The sequence below is a fragment of the Myotis daubentonii genome, chromosome 2 (genome assembly GCF_963259705.1).
Source record: "Myotis daubentonii chromosome 2, mMyoDau2.1, whole genome shotgun sequence".
NCBI lineage: Eukaryota > Metazoa > Chordata > Mammalia > Chiroptera > Vespertilionidae > Myotis > Myotis daubentonii.
Genome location: NC_081841.1, coordinates 195,805,681 through 195,825,621, shown reverse-complemented (window position 1 = coordinate 195,825,621; position 19,941 = coordinate 195,805,681). Strand labels below are relative to the sequence as shown.

Genomic DNA, 19,941 nt, shown 5'->3' with positions numbered 1-19,941 from the left:
CTCATTTGAGTCTATCAGGACTTTGGCCTTGGCTCCGAGAGAGGACGAGGCACCAGGTAGAGCAGTCCTGCCTGCAGGAAGCTCACACAGCCCCCAGGATGCAAATGGGTGGGAGGCAGGCAGGCACATGAGCCTCTCACAAGCTATCGCATTCGGGCTCAGCGGTGTCCTCTGATGCTTTTACTAGGATTCCCAGGACCAGGAGCCAGAACATCAGAAATCTGATTATTTGTACCCTATATTTTCTTGAATCATTTAAACTTTCATTCTCCTCTAGTTTTCAAATGAAAATTACCTCTGAAAATATCAGCCTGTCTCACTGGGTTAAGGGGAAAGGGGACAGGAGTTCGTGTCCCCCCTGGTCTTGCGTTTTCAAAAGGAAGCCATGCTCTCCAGGCTTGGATCCAGGGATGGCACCTGGAACCACTATTGCGGAAGCCAGAAATTCCAAGGGACAAAGTGGAGACTCCTTTCCTTAGGATCCTCTCTAATTAAACCTTGGAGATATTTGATAGTGAGGATGATCATGCCCTTATTATAGACATCACCTATCATATCACCAGGAATAATTATTTTCTCCAGTCAAGACATATTGCCAGCCTTACTTCTAGAAATCAGTAATTCTACTGGCAGGAATCGGCTTATCAGTGCTTAAGATGTTCTAATGTGGCCTCAATCTAGACAGAGCTTCTTATTTGTATATTTCAGAGAAGAGGAGGCGAGGGAGCTTTACAGGAGGCTCAGGGAAAAGCCTAGAGGTAGGTGGGGTTTTATGCCTGCCTCGGGTTCCTTGGCATCTCCGATGTGAGACATTGGTCCTCTGCCAGCCACCTGTAGGAACTGTGCAATTCCTCTCCTCTTTCCAGACCAGCGAACTGAGGGTGACAGCCAGGAAATGGTGCGACTGCTACTTCAGGCAATCCAAGCCTTTGAGAAGAAAGTGCGTGTGATTTATACACAGCTCAGGTATAAGCCCCGGCTTTCCTACTCGAGGTGGCATGTGAAGAAGCAGCAAGGCTGTGTGAGGCCACTTCTTCACTCCCTTCTGATGCACTTGTCCACGTGAAGAAAATATCTGCAGCTGCTGACTGGATTCGTAATCGCCTGGGATTATGTTCTCCCACTTCCTCCAACCCAAATGCCACTGGACTTTCTCTTGTTTATTCTTTACAGTAAAACTGTGGTTTGCAAGCAGAAGGCTCTGGAATTGTTGCCCAAGGTGGAAGAAGTGGTGAGTTTAATGAATGAGGACGAGAAGACTGTTGTTCGGCTTCAGGAAAAGCGACAGAAGGAGCTCTGGAACCTCCTGAAGATCGCTTGTGTGAGTGAGCCCCTGTAGCCTGGTCCGCAGCCCTCAGTCTGCCATCTCTCTGGGCCTTTAATGAACTAGAGGCCCGGTGCATGAAACTTCATGCACTGGAGAGGGCGGCCCTCAGCCCGGCCTGCCCCCTCTCACAGTCTGGGAGCCCTCGGGAGTGGGAGGCGAACTGGCGATCAGGGGAAGGCGATGCCCCCATCACACCTCTGCTGCTGCCACTGGTGGCAGCGCAAGCCTCAGCTGGCCCCGGTTACCTGCGCCTTGGCCAGCCCTGGACGGCTGGGTGGCTGAGGGCAGATCCGGCTGCACCATGCGCCTGCTGGCTTCCGGCTAGACTGAAAGGACTGTGGGACTCTGGCGGGGCTGAGGGGACTGGGCGCCACCATCTTGGGGCTATGAGCACCGCCATCTTTGTGACAGTGTGATGGTCAATTTGCATATTCCCTCTTTGTTAGATAGGATTACCACAAAACATTCTGTCAGAAGTCTGAAATCAAGGTGTTGGCAGGGCTAGGCTCCCTCTAGGCTCTAGGGGAGGACCCTTCCTGCCTCTTCCAGCTTCTGGTGGCTCCAGGTGTTCCTTGGCTTGTGGCCACATCACTCCAATCTCTGCCTCTGTCTTCTGGATGTCTCTTATAAGAACACTTGTCATTGAATTCCAGTCCCACGTGAATAGTCCAGGATGATCTATTTCAGGATCCTTAACTACACCTGCAAAGACCCTCTTTCCAAATAAGGGCACATCCCTAGGTTCCTGGAGTTAGTAATGGACAGATCTTTCGGGGGCCCTCCATTTAGTCCTCTGCAGTGCATGGCAGCATGATGTGGTGGATCCTCACCTATGGCTGCTGCTTCTATTGTAACTCATACTTTCTGTGACCACCACCTGTCATATTGTAGCTGTGACTCCATTTAATGCTGCTCAGAGAGAAAACAACACGAAAAAGAGAGCTCAGGACAAAGAAGTGAAAAGAGACAGGTAAAAGCCATGAAGCCACAGCTGGTGGGAAGGCTGCACAAAGGCGGAAGAGGCTGAAAAGAGAGCCATGTAGTCATTGATAGCCTTTAAGAGCAAAGAGGAGAATGGGAATTCTTAAGGTGGAAAGTGGGATACAAGGATGGTGTTTTTTAAGATCATGGCAACTGGAGCATATTGTAGGCCAAGTAGAAGTAGACAGTGTTCCGGGGATTCACAGTATCAAAGTAATAGACAATTTAGTCTCCAGTCTTGAGAACAACAGAGAGGTCAGAATCATGAGCGTGGCCTTGGGAAGTGAGGAGGAAAAGAAAAGGGGAGAGATGACGAGGCAGACAAGATTTAAGGGGGAGAGGGAAGTTGAGGTATTCACAGGAAATGGCCTGATCTGCCATCTGCATCCATTCAACATCGAGTGCTGACTATATGCCCAGCAGGGTGCTTAATACTAGAGCTATGGGAGGAAAAACAAGCATGGCCCTTGGCCCGAGCTCATAATCTGGTGAGGGGCACAGACAGGGAAATGAATGAGAACAATTTAGGTGAGGAAGTGACGTACAGCAGCTATAGTAGGCACCAGCTACAGCATAAATGCAGAGGAGGAATGCCAGCTTCAGTCTTAGAGGTGAGGGATCCACAGAATTTCACCTGAAGAATGAGTAGGAGGTAGGTAGGTGTCTAGGTGGAGAAGAGGACACTCCAGGACAAAGACGATGCTCTGTCAAAGGCCTGGAGCAAGGAGGAATAGCAGGTTGGTGTGGGGTGGGGGAAGGGTATTGCTGGGGATGGCATTGGACAGCTAGGCAAGGGCTAGCTCAGACAGGCCACACCTTATTTTGAAGAAATAAAGGAAACATTGCAGTATTTGTTTTTTCCTTTCATACTGAAGAACGTTAAGTATGGAAATGGGATTAGGATTTTAGAAACTCACTCTGATGGCAGCTGGAGAACAGATTTGAGACTTTCACAGACCTCACCATTGAGCGCGAGTGGCCACTCCATGGGGGCAGAATTGAGCACTTGCTGTGGTTCACAGGACAGGATGGTAGAAAAGTCAGGAGCCCAAAAGCACAATAGTGATCTCCTTCCTTACTTGCGGACCCAGGCAGAAGAAAAGGAGGTAGATGGGTCTCTCCAAGGGTGATAGTCGCCAGGGAAGGCACAGCCGAAGGACGAAGAGCAGGGCAAACTAGGGTTCTTGAATGGTTGGGTGAGGCTGGACCTTGATGTTCAGCTGGAAGGGAGAATGAGGAGCCAGTCTGTGCAGCTGAAAGGGATGAAAACAATGCAGGCTGCCGTGAGGGCGAGGAGCGGGGTGAATGAGCAGTAGGTGAAGCCAGCAGATGAGAGTGTGGTGGGGATTTGGGGAGGAAGAGGTGGCTTGGGGTGCTGAGAAGGTGGACCGTAGGTCATGTCTGTGGGCTGCAGGTTTGAGGAGGTGCAGGTAGCTGGAGCAGGAGCCATTGACGGAGCATCTTGGCTTTGAAGGGGAGTGGCTGCCACAGCCTTGGAGTCAGCCTGTCCCGGTTTTCTTCTCAGCTGTCCCACAGCTGGTGGGATTCACAGAAAGTCCCTGAAAACTTTAACACCTCACTTTTAATCTCATATGAGTTCATTAAGCAATCAAACTTAATGAAATAAAGCTTACAAACATAGGCACTCAAGTCTCTGTATTTAGAATCTTTTATCAAAATACAGAAACATTTTCTAAATTCAAATGCAAACTACCAGCTGTTGTCACGGATACAGGGGTTGACCGATACGCTCTAGGAATAGCATGTGTCTTGTGTGGCCAATTGTTTCATGAGAAGACACCATGGTGTGAATGCAAAAGGTGAACTATCCCTTTGCTCCAAAATTTTGTTGACTTTCTCTTTGGTTTTGTCCTTTAGAGCAAGGTCCGTGGTCCTGTTAGTGGAAGCCCAGATAGCATGAATGCTTCTCGCCTTAGTCACTCTGGTCAGCTGATGTCTCAGCCTCTCACTGCCCCCGACAGCTTACCTGAGTTAGTCAACAAAAGGTACGTCATAGTTAACAGTGCCAAGTGTAATATTCAAGGGCACGTCAGGAGGTCATGGGGTGGAAATGGATGTTGACCACTGATAGGCCATTTTATCTTTCTAATGCTTTTGTGCGTGTTTTTCTTTGTGTTTGCTATATATGGTAGGCACTGCAGGAACAAATGCCTCATAGTCCCTTGGGAGTCTGAATATGGTGGTCACTAAAATTTCCTTGTCTGAGGGTTGAATTACTAATTGCTCAATGAGAATATTGAAAGTGCTGGTCAGTCACATGCTGTTATGTAGTCCATCAGTCATTGTCTGGTCTTCAAAACCAGATTCCCTAGAGGGAGGGCCCAATTCAATCCACCTGAGTCATCTTGCCTCCTCCCTCTCACCCCACCACCAATTTGAGTTACCAAGTTACCAAGTTACCGGTTTCCTCCCATCACCTCTCATCACCTCCCATTCATCCCTTCCTCTCCCCTCCTGTCACCTGGACCCCTGCCACAGAGGGGTGAACTGAGCACTTCAGCCCTTTCTGGCAGGGCTTTCCGCCTCCCTAGAGCAGGGGTGGGGAATGTCCGGCCCATGGGCCATCCGAAATCATTGGCCCTGGCAAGGCATTAGGGGAGAGTTAATTAAATGTTTGACCAAATATCGCAGGCTCACTTTTAAGTTGATAATTTTGTATGGCCCATGAATGATGTTATAAATATCCAAATGGCCCTTGCCAGAAAAAGGTTCCCCACCCTTGCCCTAGAGCAGCCGTGGGCAAACTACTGCCCGCGGGCCGGTTCCAGCCTGTTTGAAATGAATAAAACTGAAAAAAAAAAAAAAAAAAAAAGACCGTACCCTTTTATGTAATGATGTTTACTTTGAATTTATATTAGTTCACACAAACACTCCGTCCATGCTTTTGTTCCGGCCCTCCGGTCCAGTTTAAGAACCCATTGTGGCCCTCGAGTCAGAAAGTTTGCCCACCCCTGTCCTAGAGGCTCCATTCTGGGACTTTTCAGGCATTTGCGGCCACCTCAGAGCAGCTTTCTAGGCAGACCCACTGCTCCTGCACAGACTCCTTGTGCTAGCTCAGGGGTCCTTAAAGTCTGGTCCAAACTAGCAGCATCAGCAGCATCTTGTTGGAAATGCAGATTCTGAATCAGAAACTCAGGGGGGGAGCTTGTTAACGTAAAAAAACCATTGAAACCTGTAAAGAATTTTTGTGAGTTTATTTGAGCCAAACTGTCGACATATGCCGGGAAGCAGAACCTCAGTGAATTGAGATGGTGCTCCGGAGAATGGAGGGGTTACATTTGTATGTATACATTTGCAATCAAAGGAGGAATGTAGGTGGGTTACATGAAATTCATTGGTGATAGATTCAGGAGGTGGGATTAAGCAAAGCGGGGGGGGGGGGGGGGGGAGGACCCCTGGGATTGGATAAAAAGTAAAATGATGGACACATACTTAGGTGGGTGCAGGATCAGTTAACATGATAATGAAGGAATTTGTAGTATCTGTCCTGGCGCCCAGAACATTTGGTAGTGCCCCAGGGGCTCCAGTAAAAGGGAAGTTACAAGTTACCCAGACATTTCAAAGGGTATGTTATCTTAGAGGCAAAAAGGCAAATGGGCTCAGTAAGGATCAAAGTTGGTCTTGTCAGTGAAGATACTGGCCTAGGACGTAACTGCCCACCATAACTGCTTTTAGTCAAAGTTTAATTTCAGACCATCCTTTGTGGTTATTTTAGGTCTCTGAGTCTGCTAGGCTGCCTCGCAGGCCTTCCCTGAGCTTGTCAGGTCAGCATGTGGCCCCTTTCGTCCACAAGCTCATGCACACTCAAGTTTGAGAGCTTCTCTGGAATGGTCCTCCATTCTGGAGGGCACATCTGCTTCCCACCGCCTCCAAAGCCCTGGGGATTGCACAATTCTTTAGAGTGTTTTTGTGTATGATTCAGTCCCACCCCTGTTAACTCAGCATGTCCTATGTGCCAGGCCCTAGGCAAAGAGGCATGTTTTATTTAGAAAATAGATTAATGATTGCCTAGGGCAGGGGGGAGGGGGAATGGGAAGTGGTTGATAATGGGTACAAGATTGCTTTTTGGGTGATGAAAATGTCCCAAGATGAGATTATTGTGATGGTTGTACAATTCTGTAAATGTACTGAAACTATCAAGTTGTAGACTTTAACTGGGTGAACATTATGGTATGCCAATTTATCTTAATAAAGCTGTTTTTAAAAGTCCTGTTCTAGTACTTGGGGGAGTTCATAGCCTATACTGTTTTGGTACTTAATCCTGTGTGGCCTTGGGTTCTTTTTTTTTTTTTTTTTTTTTTTTAAATTAAATCTTTATTGTTCAGATTATTACATTTGTTCCCTTTTTTTCCCCCCCCATAACTCCTCTCCTCCCAGTTCCCGCCCCACCCTCCGCCCTCACTCCCCACCCACTGTCCTCATCCATAGGTGCACGATTTTTGTCCAGTCTCTTCCCACATCTCCCACACCCCTTCCCCCCCCAAGAATAGTCAGTCCATTCCCTTTCTATGTCCCTGATTCTATTATAATCACCAGTTCATTCTTTTCATCAGATGATTTATTCACTTGATTCTTAGATTCACTTGTTGATAGATGCATATTTGTTGTTCATAATTTGTATCTTTACCTTTTTCTTCCTCTTCCTCTTCTTAAAGGATACCTTTCAGCATTTCATATAATCCTGGTTTGGTGGTGATGAACTCCTTTAGCTTTTCCTTATCTGTGAAGCTCTTTATCTGACCTTCAGTTCTGAATGATAGCTTTGCTGGATAAAGTAATCTTGGTTGTAGGTGCTTGGTATTCATCACTTTGAATATTTCTTGCCACTCCCTTCTGGCCTGCAAAGTTTCTGTTGAGAAATCAGCTGACAGTCGTATGGGTATTCCCTTGTAGGTAACTGAGTTTCTTTCTCTTGCTGTTTTTAAGATTCTCTCTTTATCTTTTGCTCTTGGCATTTTAATGATGATGTGTCTTGGTGTGGTCCTCTTTGGATTCCTTTTGTTTGGGGTTCTCCGCGCTTCTTGGACCTGTAAGTCCATTTCTTTCACCAGGTGGGGGAAGTTTTCTGTCATTATTTCTTCAAATAGGTTTTCAATATCTTGCTCTCTCTCATCTTCTGGCACCCCTATAATTCGGATGTTGGTACGCTTGAAGCTGTCCCAGAGGCTCCTTACACTATCCTCGCATTTTTGGATTCTTTTTTCATTTTGCTTTTCCGGTTGGATGTTTTTTGCTTCCTCGCATTTCAAATCATTGACTTGATTCTTGCGCTCCTCTGGTCTGCTGTCGGGCGTCTGTATAATATTCGTTATTTCAGTCCGTGTGCGCTTAATTTCTAGTTGGTTCCCCAATATAAGATCGAGGGTCTTATTAGTTTTGGTGTAGATCTCATTAAGTTTATCGGCAGCTTCTAAACAGTTCTTGAGAGACCTTAAAAGTGTGGTTCTGAACTCTATTTCTTCCATTGACAATTTTGTCCTGTTTCTTTGTCTCCGCATTTTGTTATGCTTCCTTGGTGCACCTCCTAGTGGTCTTTGTTCGCAGTCTTATAGATAAATCTTGATTGTTGTAGCTAATTCCAGGGAGGGTTTGACCTCCAGGCCAAGTGGCTATGAGAATCAGCTGTGTCAGCAGTGAGAGAACTTCTGTCCTCTAGGGAGGTGCTAATCTAGCCTTTGCCTGAGGCTATCCGGCAAATGCCTTTGCCTGAGGCTATCCGGCAAGTGCCTCTGTGCAGGGCTTGGGCAGGGCGGGTCGCACAGGATCAACAGGGTGGGCCGGAGAGAGCAGTTATGGCGGCTCTCAGTCCTGTCCCCAGGGGCTCTGCCTCTCTGAGTCCCAGCACCCGCTGCAAAGCTCGGAGAGAGAGCTGCACTCGCTCTGACCGAAGCCAGACAGTCCTGCTTCTCCCGTTTGAGTCTGGGTCCCTAAAGACTCGCCTGTATCTGGAGCTCAGAGTCTGTGACTCCCTCCCGATTGAAAACGCCAACCACGCCCTCCGCCGCCAGCCCGCTCCACGCACTCCGCACCTCAGAATTAGACTTCAGCACTGCGCCTCCTCTGAGTGTCCGTATGCGTTTCTCTTTCCTCCTAGTTGTAGGACTTCTACTCAGCCAGCGTTCCTGTGGTTCTGCGTGATGTCCGTTCCGTCTTTTAGTTTCACTTTTGAAGTAGTTGTTCAAAGCAGCAAACTCCGGCGTTAACCTATGCCGCCATCTTGGTTCTCCGGAAACGCCTTGGGTTCTTAATTCTCTTCCCAACCTACTGTGAGTCCCTTGAGGATAGTAAAACTGGGTCTTGTGCCTCCTACATTGTCCACTAGAGCTGGCCCCAAGCCTTTCACCTAGTTGGTAGCCTTGTAGATGCAGCTAAGCAAAAAAGGTGCCCTGTGTTCCTTTCATCAGTCATACTTTGCAAGGTGTGAGGACACTGCCTTCTTGGATTTGTCATATTCCTTCCAGTGAAATGCTCAGAGACCTGGAAGAGTCATCCTGGGCACACAGGTTGCCGATTGTTTCTCCACATCATAGAGCTGAGGTTAGAAACGGGCAGATGGGTTCCCCCTATGTTGCCATGGCCTGATATTGATAGGACATGTGCATGGTTATAGAAAAGAGAGAGCACAGATTAAATGAAATCACTTCCCAGACCTGCTTTTTCTCGGAGCTCAAGGAGCTGTGGAAACCTGGTGAAATTGCTTGGTTCATATATATTTTTTCCATTTCAAAAATTGGAAAACAGGTGATGTGGGAATTATCTTTAGATTTTGGCAATTTGGAAAGAATCTATCTATCCTATATAATAAAAGCCTAATATGCTAAGTGTCCGACCGTTCATTTGACCGTTCGACCATTTACTATGACACACACTATCACCAGGAGGCAGACACTCCCACCAGTAGGTTAGCTTGCTGCTGGGGTCTGGCCGATGGGGACTGGGAGAGACGGGCCGGATATGCCCTGGACCCCTCCCCTGGTCCCTCCCTGGCCCCAATCGTGCACCAGTGGGGTCCCGCGGCCTGGCCTATGCCCTCTTGCAATCTGAGACCCCTCGGGGGATGTTGGAGAGCCGGTTTCGGCCCAGTCCCCACAGGCCAGGTCAAGGGACCCCACCAGTACACGAATCCGTGCACTGGGCCTTTAGTATATATAAAAGCCTAAGCGACCGTTCAACCATTTGACCGGTAGCTATGATGCTCACTGACCACCAGGGGGTAGATGCTTAATGCAGGAGCTGCCCCCTGGTGGTCAGTGCACTCCCACAGCGGGAGCATCGCTCAACTTACCAACGGGCGCCAGACGCTGGGCTCATGGCTTGTGAGCGCAGCTGCAGCAGTGCAAGCCTCTCCTGCGGACACTCGCCCTGTGTGCCCCTCCCCCATCCAGACCAGGACTGGGATCAGGACCAGCATCAGGACTGACTGGGCGTGAGCCTGCGGCCGCTTCTTGGTCATGGGTGTGCTGGTATCGCCCTAGGACGGGGTGCGCAGAGACCACAGTGGAGGGGGGCGGCGAGCCTACCGAGCGGTGGCAGCGGTAGGTGCAGCGGGCCGAGATGAGCGGGAGTGGTGCGGCACCTGGCCCGGGCTCAGGCTCCTCCCGGGCCGCCTGCTGCTTCTCGCACTACTACATCCCTTGGGGAATGTAGGTCTGCCAGTTTCTGCCGATCCGATCCCCGTAGGCCAGGCCAAGGGACCCCACCAATACACAAATCCATGTACCGGGCCTCTCGTTTTATATATTTAGCTATCTAGTGAAGTCTGAGAGAGTTCTTTTTTTACTTTTAACTTCTTTATTAAGCCGAGATCTGTTTCCTTCACAGTGGCAGGTGCTTATGGCTAGATTTGGGCTTCCAAAAGTGATTAGATGAATGTGATCACTAATCAATGACATGGTGTTTTAAATAACTCAGAACCAAAATAATTCTATTAAATTTTAAAAACCTTGTCAAAAGCTCTTTAGCATATTTTTACATAATAATAGTATGACCTCTGAAAAAATATTACTGACACTTTCTAATAACTCAATCCTTTTCTCTAGTGAAGAACTGATGGCCGAAGCACACAATCTCTGCACCCAGCTAGAAAGTGCAATGCAAGACACCATGAAAGAACAGGACCAGAGTTTACGGGTAATGGCCTATCCCATGTCCTTGCTACAGCAGACGAGAAAAAGAAAACAGAAAGGCAATCCAGTGGTTCCTCAATCGCAGTATACACTTGTGATTTTCTAGTACATTGACCATTAAACAACACAGGGATTAGGGGTGCCAACTTCCTGCACAGTTGAAAATCTACATAAAACTTTTGACTCCCCCAAAACTTAACTACGAATAGCCTACTGTTGACCTGAAGCCGTACTGATAACATAAACAGTTGATTAACACGTATTTTGTATATGTATTACATACTATATTTTTACAATAAAGTAAGCTAGAGAAAAGAAAATATTACTAAGAAAATCATAAAGATACATTTACTGTATTTATTGGGAAAAATCTGTGTATAAGTGGACCTGCATAGTTTAATCCATGTTCAAGGATCAACTGTACATATTTATTGTTATTCATCATTATAATAATGCTAACAATTATTGAATGGGAACAGTACTTTATGTGCATTGTCTCATTTAATCCTTTTAATACTTGATCTTTATGAAGAAGGTAACATTATTTTGAGAAGCCCCCCCCCCCCCCCCCCCACACACACACACCTCCGTCAACTTTTGTCCCATTGTTGAACATTTGTGTGTTATGGGTGTTGTGCTGAACTTCAGGGATAATGCAAGAACCTGTCATGGCCCCACTTCTCAGGGACTCAGAGCCTAGCAGTAGGTAGCACTAGTTATAGGGCAGGTAACCTAAAGAAAAACTAGTCAAGATATAGGTACATTAAGACAAAACTAACATTGCTTCAAGGATCCTAAATCATTCCCTCAGATTGTTAAATGCCCTTTTCCTGCCAGTACAATCACCTACTAGCCTCCCTCTAATGTCTTAGTTTTCAGAATGATCAGAGGGGACACCATTAATTGTAATGATGTGGTATTTATTTAAGTGTTCTCTGGTTTAGGGGCTTTCTCTATCTGTTGTTGCTACTGTTCCTCCTTCTGAGACTGTATATTTAATCCTTGCACTGCTAATTTGCATTTCTGCCAGAGGAAAAGGAAGTCTTATTAGAGCATTTCATTTGGTGAGGTTGGAAATCAATAGCTGAGATTTGCCCTGCTCCTAGATCACTTATACTCAGCCGGTGTACTCCTCTGCTCCTCTGCTCCACTCCTAGGGCCTTTGCATGTGCTTTTGCTGCACCTCCCCACAGTGGGCATAAATAAGCACTGTGAGTACAAGTAATTCTAACATTGCTTTTCTCCTGTCCATAGTCAGGAATCTCAGGGACTCCTAGCCAGTCCAAAGAAAAGATTCTGTATGGTTTTGAATATGTTTCTTTAGCTCATGGGTACCCTGCAGTAACTATTATTAAATTTCCTTCTAAACTGTGCTGGTTGCCTCCTGGAAAAACAACTGAGGTGTATTTTTAACCTGCCTGTTGACTTTCAGTCTCTAGACTGGAGCTGGTTACAGACGGAGGAAGAAGAGCAGAATAGCTTGGAGCAGGCCTCCTGACTCTGTGGGTGGCCTTGACCACCCGATGGGCTGCCAGGCCTGAGGCTCTCCCACAGGTGTGTGCCCTGCTATCCTGATGTCTTCGGCACCCAGGTGGAGATCTTACTTCCCCAGCCGGTGTGGCACTGACCGTGGACCAAGGGTGTGGCACTGCCAGCAGCTCGTCAGGACACTGGAAGTCCTCCATCACAGAGGCCCAGCAAGCATGGATGCCAGGCAGAGCATTAGGGAGACTAAACCACAGAGGCTCCTTCCTCTGCTCCGAAAACAGTGCTCAAGCACTGTGGCACCACAGACCACTGGACAAACGTCTAACACGAGTATTTCAGGGCAAAGTATGAACAGCCCTTGATGCCAGCCTATCCTCTCCCGACCCCTCCTGATCTTCAGAGGCCCTGACCCACATGTCCTCACAGTCAGTGTTTCATTGGATTTGGTTTCTCTTGAACAGACTCTTAAGTCATGGACTTGGCCTGGTCCCATCCTCTCTCTTCCTCTTTTCATTTCACTGCTGCTAAAATGGTCTTTTTACCTACACTGTGGTGGTTATCCTCCCTTCGGCTCCCACGTCTGTAGTCCTTTAAGCCACTAGAGCCAGGACGGAAGAAAAACTCCCTTCCTTTGGGTCCCAAAGATTACTTGGGAGTGAGTTGTCATGGAGGAGGAGGAGAGAAGAAAAGGTTACTTGTTAACCATTGGCCTGCTGAACACGATGCTCACACCTCTGTCCTTGCTCGGACACATCTGTGTGTGGTGGAGGTGGGACAGGGAGTTCCTGCCTCCTATCATCTAGCAGTATTATTAAATTGATTTATTTAAAAAATCGTTTCTAGATCTTGTGAAATGACTCAACACCTGTACTGGGTTCCACAATCCTCTGGTTAGAACTTATGAATTCGAAATCAACTCAGTGGAATAGTACCTGGAATAGTAGCACTGCCTCTTTGACATTTCATAAAATTTCACCTTTATATAAAAGCAGGAAAGAAAATGAGTTCAGATGATCACAAAAATGAGTTTGGTTGGAGAAGAAAGTTAGAATAAAAGAGTTTCACTAAGTGGCTTTCATGGGAATAGTGCAGAAGGGTTTCATGGTCAAGTTTAGTTTTGGAAGTGCTTCATGCTTTGCCTCTGGGATCCACATTGTATACTGGTATATTAAAGTAAGCAGGTCTTTGAATAACGTTTTATCCAATGTCATTTCACTATAATGTTGATGAGATACTATAGGAACTTAACTCTTGATTATATCAATTAGCCTATGGTAAAATTGGCTTGGTTATACATTATTTTGCTTTAAGTTGCAGAACCCATTGATGATATTTTGTTAGTATGATGATTTGTTGAAATATTGACATATCTTAGGGTGACCAACTTATCTTGGTTTGCTGAGAACTTTCCTGGTTTTAGCCCAGAAAGTTCTGAATCCCAGTAAACTTCTCAGTCCCTGTCAACCCAGGATGATTAACCATCCTACATCATGATGTGTCCATATCCTGTGTAATTCAAAGTATTTGACACTTTACTTCAGCAAAATTGCAATTAGGACATTCAACAAGTACCTATTGAGCACCTCTATGTAGCAAACAAGAATTAACTACTTACTTTCATGGAGGTTACATTGGTGGGAAAAGGGAGTAAGGAGTCGATAATAGGCAAGTTAACACATGTAAGTTTCAAATAGTTTCAGTGCTATTAAGAAAATAAAGCAGTAGTGGATAGAGTGCATAGTGTTATTCAGGAATGTGACAAGGAGGTGACTACTGGTCTGAGATTTGAATGATGAGAAGAAGGCAGCCAGGCAAAGGCCTGAAGAATGAGAGAAGAGCCTTGAAGCAGGTACATCTGTGTAGTAAACAAAGGGAAATGTGGGAAGTAGGAGAGATGGTAGAAGCTAGATCACATTAGGCCATGGGAAGGAGTGTGGGGTTTTTAAAAAATTGATTGTAGAGAAAGGGAGGTTGATGGAGAGAAACTGATGTGAGAGAAACATCAATCAGTTATTTCCTGCACATGCCCCAACTGGGGATAAACCTGTAACCTGAGTATGTGCTCTGACTGCCACCTTTTGGTATACAGGATGACGCTCCAACCAACTGAGCTACACTGGCCGGGGAAGGAGTGTGGATTTTATTCTAAGTGCAATGAGAAGGTATTTAAGAAAATGAATGATAGAGTCTGATACACATTTTTTAAAAGAATCACTCTTGTCCTATTTGGAGGGAACAAGAACAAAAGCAAGAAGCCCATTGAGGAGGCTACAGCAGTAACTGGGGATCGAGATCATAGTAGAGTGCACTAGGGTAGTAGCAGTAGAGGTGGTGAGAGGTAATCCAGTTGAGAATATATATTCTAGAGACAGATCAGACAAAACTTGCTGACAGATTGGATGTGGGGTGGGAAAAGCACAATTAAGAATGACTCCTAGGGTTTTTGCCTGATGGCAGGGTAGATTAAAGTGTCATTAACTAGCCGAAACCGGTTTGGCTCAGTGGATAGAGCATCAGCCTGCGGACTGGGGGGTCCCGGGTTCGGTTCCGGTCGGGGGCATGTACCTGGGTTGCGGGCACATCCCTGGTGGGGGGTGTGCAGGAGGCAGCTGATCGATGATTCTCTCTCATCGATGTTTCTAACTCTCTATCTCTCTCCCTTCTCTGTAAAAAGTCAATAAAATATATTTTTAAAAAAAGTGTCATTAACTAAAAAGGCAACCAACTGAATGGGAGGTAATATTTGCAAACAATAGCTCTGACAAGGGGTTAATATTGAAAATATATAAAGAACTCAAATAACTCAACACCAAACAAGTAATCCAATTAAAAAATGGGCAGAGGACCTCAACACTTCTCCCAAAAAGACATACAAATGCCCAAAAGATATATGAAGAGATGTTTAACTTCACTAGCTCTTAGGAAAATGCAAATCAAAACTACAATGAGGTAACTGCCACCCACCACCTGTTAGAATGGCCATTCTCATCAAGACAAGTAGTAAGTGTTGGAGAGGTTGTGAAGAAAAAGGAGCCCTCAGTCACTGCTGGTGGGAATGTAAATCGATACAGCCACGATGGAAAACAGTATGATGGTTCCTTTAAAAATTAAAAATAGAGTTACCATATGATCCAGCAATACCTTTTCTGGATTTATACCCGAAAAACTCGAAAACATTTATTCGCAAAGATATATGCACCCCTATGTTCATTGTAGCACTATTCACAGTGGTCAAGTACAGAAACAATCAGTGTCCTTCAATAGATGATAAAGAAGATGTGGTACATATATACTATGGAATACTGCTCAGCCATAAGATGAAACACTATCATTTGTGACAATATGGACTTTTGAGGATATTATGCTAAGCAAAATAAGTCAGAAAAAGCCAAGAGCCATATGATTTCACTTATATGTGGGATATAAAACTGAAACTCATAGACAATGGTATGATGGTTGCCAGAGGGAAGGGGGTAGGCAAATATTGTAGAGCAAAGGGGCCAGGTATATAGTGTTGGATTATGATTTGACTTGGGGTGGTGGACACACAATGCAATATACAGATCATGTATCATAGAACTTTACACTTAAAATCGATATCATCCCAATAAATTTTTTAAAAAGTGTCATTAACTTGAGAAGGGGAAAAGTTAAGGAGAAGCTAGTGGGGCAAGAATCAAGAATTCTATAGGACATTTTATCTTTGAGATGCCTATGATGGACAACTAGAGATAACCGGTAGGCAGTCTGATACATGGGATTAGAGTTCAAGAGAGATGGCTAGAAATACAAATTTAGGAATCTTCAAGCTAGACATGGTATTTTAAAAGGTGAAACTGGACAAGGTGGGGAATCTGGCTAGAAGATCGAGGCCTGAGGTACTTTTCCATTTAGGCTGGAGAGTGGAGGAGGAGCTGGGAACCAACACACAAAAACCAACAAACTTGAGGAGTGGCTACTACAGAAGAAGAAGGAAGAAGGAAAACGCAGAGCATGTGCTATTTTAGAAGCCAACTGAAAACTATTTCAAGAAGCAAGTGGTTAAGTGGGTCAAATTTAATGGTTGGTCCAAGAGGGTGAGGACAGAAAATTGATCATTTCCCCTGATATTCTGGCACTGATTTTCTTGTAAGTTGGCATAATACTCATATTAAAAAAATGGTCCCACAATTCCCTAAAATTTTAATGTTCATTATTCAGAGGTGAATAAAAACTTTATTTAAAGAAGGATGATCATTCTTCAGAAAAAAAAAAATATGAATATAGCCTGGAATAGAGATGGATAGGGAAAATGAACAGAAAAAAAACTAATATGACTCATCCCCGCCTCCAAAAAAATCTTTAAATATTTTATTAAAGAACAGCTACTTTAGAAACTAAAGACACTCAAGCACTAGTCTACTCACGGAGTTTCTATACAACTAAAGAAGTTGACATCAAATGGACAAAAAATAGTACAGAAGATCCATGTATTTTTAAAAATTCATTTCTAGAAAGTAGGTCAGATGGACTCAAAGACCTCCCTGAATGTAGGGAGCAACATACGCTTTTTGCTGGGGCATAAAGGTAGGAACCAGTCCATGCAGTCAAGAAAAAGTTCTTTCGCCTCCTGGTCTAAATGCTTGCCTTTAGTCTGGGTTCAGAAAAAAGTCCTAATCATTTGAACTGGTTGTCAATCAAAGTCCCCTTCATTTTGGCTTTGTTGGCTTCTAGTTCCGCCAGCTCTTGCAGCCGCCTTTTGCTCATGCCTCTGCGCTCCAGCTGTTTTTCAATCACTTTGGCATTCTGTGCATACGAGTCAGCAATCTCCCTGGCCTCAATCTCCTCTTCCTCTTCATCAATAGTAGACACAGTGACAGAGCTGAACTTGCCCATGTCTTTAGTCCGTTTGGTCATCATCACCTTCTTAGGAGGCTCTCGCTTCTGAGTATATATATTCATTTTCCCAAAACCCTGGCCAAACTTGACTACTGCTCCATCCACAATAAAGGTCACAGGAGCATTCTTTGGCTGGGACTGGTAGAAGAGTGGCAGCCCGCACTTTGCACACTTCTTTCTGTACTGTCGTTCAATGCCTTCAGGCCTGCGAAGATACATAGTCTCCTGGTCTTCTGTGTTACAAAACTTGTGGGCGTGTTTGGCAGCATCAATCACCCGGGACTGATCCCGGGGCCTCATGGGCAATTTCTCCAACTGACAGTCCAGCACCAGAACCATCTGGCCACACAAACAGTAGTAGATGTGGAGGGGCTTCTCGCCATCCTCATATTCCTCCCGGTCTCGGGTGTAGGAGCAGACAACTGACCGGGACACAACTTTAGGCATAGTTCACAGGAGATGCCCACAAACACAATGCCAAAAATAAGGGTTATGCAGAAAACAAGGCGACTCACTTCTAATTGAAGGTGGGAATCAACGTAGTAAGAAGCTTCAGAATAAAGTGAAAAGGCAAGGGATTAATGGCAAATACAAATATTTACAAAAACCATATAAAACTGTGCAAAAGGGTTAATAGTAATATATTAAAAATCTAGCACATTAACAATAGACATCTACCTTATTAGAAAAATGAACAAAGGATATAAATAGGAAATTCACAAAAGAAGAAATACAAATGTCCAATAAGTATAACTTAAGATGTACACTGATATTGTAAAAAACAACAACACCTACACAACCTAATCAAGGAAATATATCTAAAGCATTCCATTATTAAAAAATGGGAATTTTTAAAGAACTAGGTTAGAAGATTTGAAAATATATGTCAGTAAAGATAAATGGTGAGATGTTCACTGATTTTTTCTTTTCTCCTTTTTTCTACAGCCATGTATCATTTTGTAATAAGCTTTCAATTTTATTTACAAAGCAATTGCCTGGAATTTGGCAGTATGAACCCCAGGAGTTAACACTTGTAAAATATTGCTGATGTCACATTTTCATTTCTCAAGCAGAACTATCAATTTCTCAGATGCAGGTCATTATGTTGTAATGGCAGTTTCATTGCTCATTAGGTTGAGCACTTCTCCCATTCTAGTGTTTTGTGTGTGTGTGTTTTTTCCCCACCTTAGCCCCTACCGCGAAAGGCAGGAGAATAAAAAATAAAACGTCTTTTGACATTGGTTGGCGTATCTGTTAAGAAGTCTCATAGGAGAAACCAAGATGGCGGCATAGGTTAACACTGGAGATTGCTGCCTCGAACAACCACTTCAAAAAACAACTAAAAGAGGGAACAGACATCATCCAGAACCACAGGAAGGCGGGCTGAGTGGAAATTCTACAACTAGGAGGAAAGAGAATATCATACCCAGACTCAGAGGAGGCGCAGTGCTGAAGTGAAATACTAAGGTGCGGAGTGCACGAGGAGCGGGCTGGAGGCAGAGGGCGTGGTTGTTGTTTTCAATCGGGAGGGAGTTTCAGACTCTGAGCTCCAGATCTGGGCGAGTCTCTAGGGACCCAGACTCAAACGGGAGAAGCGGGACTGTCTGGCTTCGGTCGGAACTCGAAGGCAGCTTTCTCTCCGAGGTCTGCAGCAGTTGCTGGGACTCTGTGAGGCAGAGCCCTAGGGACGGAACTGAGAGCAGCCATAACTACTCGCTCAGCCCACCCTGTTTGATCCCGTGCGACCCGCCCCGCCCAAGCCCTGCACAGAGCCATTTGCCAGATAGCCTCAGGCAAAGGCTAGATTAGCACCTCCCCAGAGGACAGAAGTTTTCCCACTGCAGACACAGCTGACTCTCACAGCCAGTTGGCCTGGAGGTCAAATCCCCCCAGTATTAACTACAACAATCAAGGCTTAACTACAACAAGACTGCGCACAAAGACCACTAGGGGGTGCACCAAGAAAGCATAAAAAAAAATGCGGAGACAAAAAAACAGGACAAAATTGTCAATGGAAGATATAGAGTTCAGAACCACACTTTTAAGGTCTCTCAAGAACTGTCTAGAAGCTGCCACTAAACTTAATGAGATCTACAAGAAATCTAATGAGACCCTCGATGTTATGATAAAGAACCACCTAGAAATTAAGCATACACTGACTGAAATAACGAATACTATACAGACTCCAAACAGCAGACCAGAGGAGCGCAAGAATCAAGTCAAAGGTTTGAAATGCGAAGAAGCAAAAAACACCCAACCAGAAAAGCAAAATGAAAAAAGAATCTGAAAATACGAAGATAGGGTAAGGAGCCTCTGGGACAGCTTCAAGCGTACCAACATCAGAATTATAGGGGTGCCAGAAGATGAGAGAGAGCAAGATATTGAAAACCTATTTGAAGAAATAATGACAGAAAACTTCCCCCACCTGGTGAAAGAAATAGACTTACAGGTCCAGGAAGCGCAGAGAACCCCAAACAAAAGGAATTCAAAGAGGACCACACCAAGACACCTCATAATTAAAATGCCAAGAGCAAAAGACAAAGAGAAAATCCTAAAAGCAGCAAGAGAAAGAAACTCAGTTACCTACAAGGGAATACCCACACGACTGTCAGCTGTTTTCTCAACAGAAACTTTGCAGGCCAGAAGGGAATGGCAAGAAATATTCAAAGTGATGAATACCAAGAACCTACAACCAAGATTACTTTATCCAGCAAAGCTATCATTCAGAACTGAAGGTCAGATAAAGAGCTTCACAGATAAGGAAAAGCTAAAGGAGTTCATCACCACCAAACCAGTATTATATGAAATGCTGAAAGGTATCCTTTAAGAAGAGGAAGAAGAAGAAAAAAGTAAAGATACAAATTATGAACAACAAACATGCATCTATCAACAAGTGAATCTAAGAATCAAGTGAATAAATCATCTGATGAACAGAATGAACTGTTGATTATAATAGAATCAGGGACATAGAAAGGGAATGGACTGACTATTCTTGGGGGGGAAAGGGGTGTGGGAGATTCGGGAAGAGACTGGACAAAAATCGTGCACCTATGGATGAGGACAGTGGGTGGGGAGTGAGGGCGGAGGGTGGGGCGGGAACTGGGAGGAGGGGAGTTATGG

The 19,941-nt window shown here is 45.0% G+C and overlaps 2 protein-coding genes across 6 annotated transcripts in view; one reads left to right on the top strand and one right to left on the bottom strand.

Annotated features, from left to right (window-relative positions):
- IKBKB (inhibitor of nuclear factor kappa B kinase subunit beta) overlaps positions 1-12,778 on the top strand; it is a 54,744-nt gene extending 41,966 nt beyond the window's left edge. For 4 of the 5 annotated variants that reach the window (XM_059685322.1, XM_059685321.1, XM_059685320.1 and 1 more), the window contains exons 17-22: positions 709-758; positions 867-966; positions 1,174-1,321; positions 4,187-4,314; positions 10,369-10,459; positions 11,888-12,778. In XM_059685322.1, the coding sequence (XP_059541305.1) occupies positions 709-758; positions 867-966; positions 1,174-1,321; positions 4,187-4,314; positions 10,369-10,459; positions 11,888-11,953 (583 nt within the window). In that variant the 3' untranslated portion in view covers positions 11,954-12,778. Of the gene's footprint in view, positions 1-277; positions 683-708; positions 759-866; positions 967-1,173; positions 1,322-4,186; positions 4,315-10,368; positions 10,460-11,887 lie in introns of those variants that run through there. The other variant, XM_059685323.1, reaches the window with a different exon arrangement.
- A 1,916-nt stretch (positions 12,779-14,694) lies between these two features.
- Positions 14,695-18,084, bottom strand: LOC132228605 (STING ER exit protein-like). The gene has a single exon (XM_059685296.1). It carries the CDS (start codon positions 17,266-17,268, stop codon positions 16,600-16,602), a length of 669 nt encoding a protein of 222 aa, XP_059541279.1. The 5' UTR covers positions 17,269-18,084; the 3' UTR covers positions 14,695-16,599.
- Positions 18,085-19,941: the final 1,857 nt, after the last annotated feature.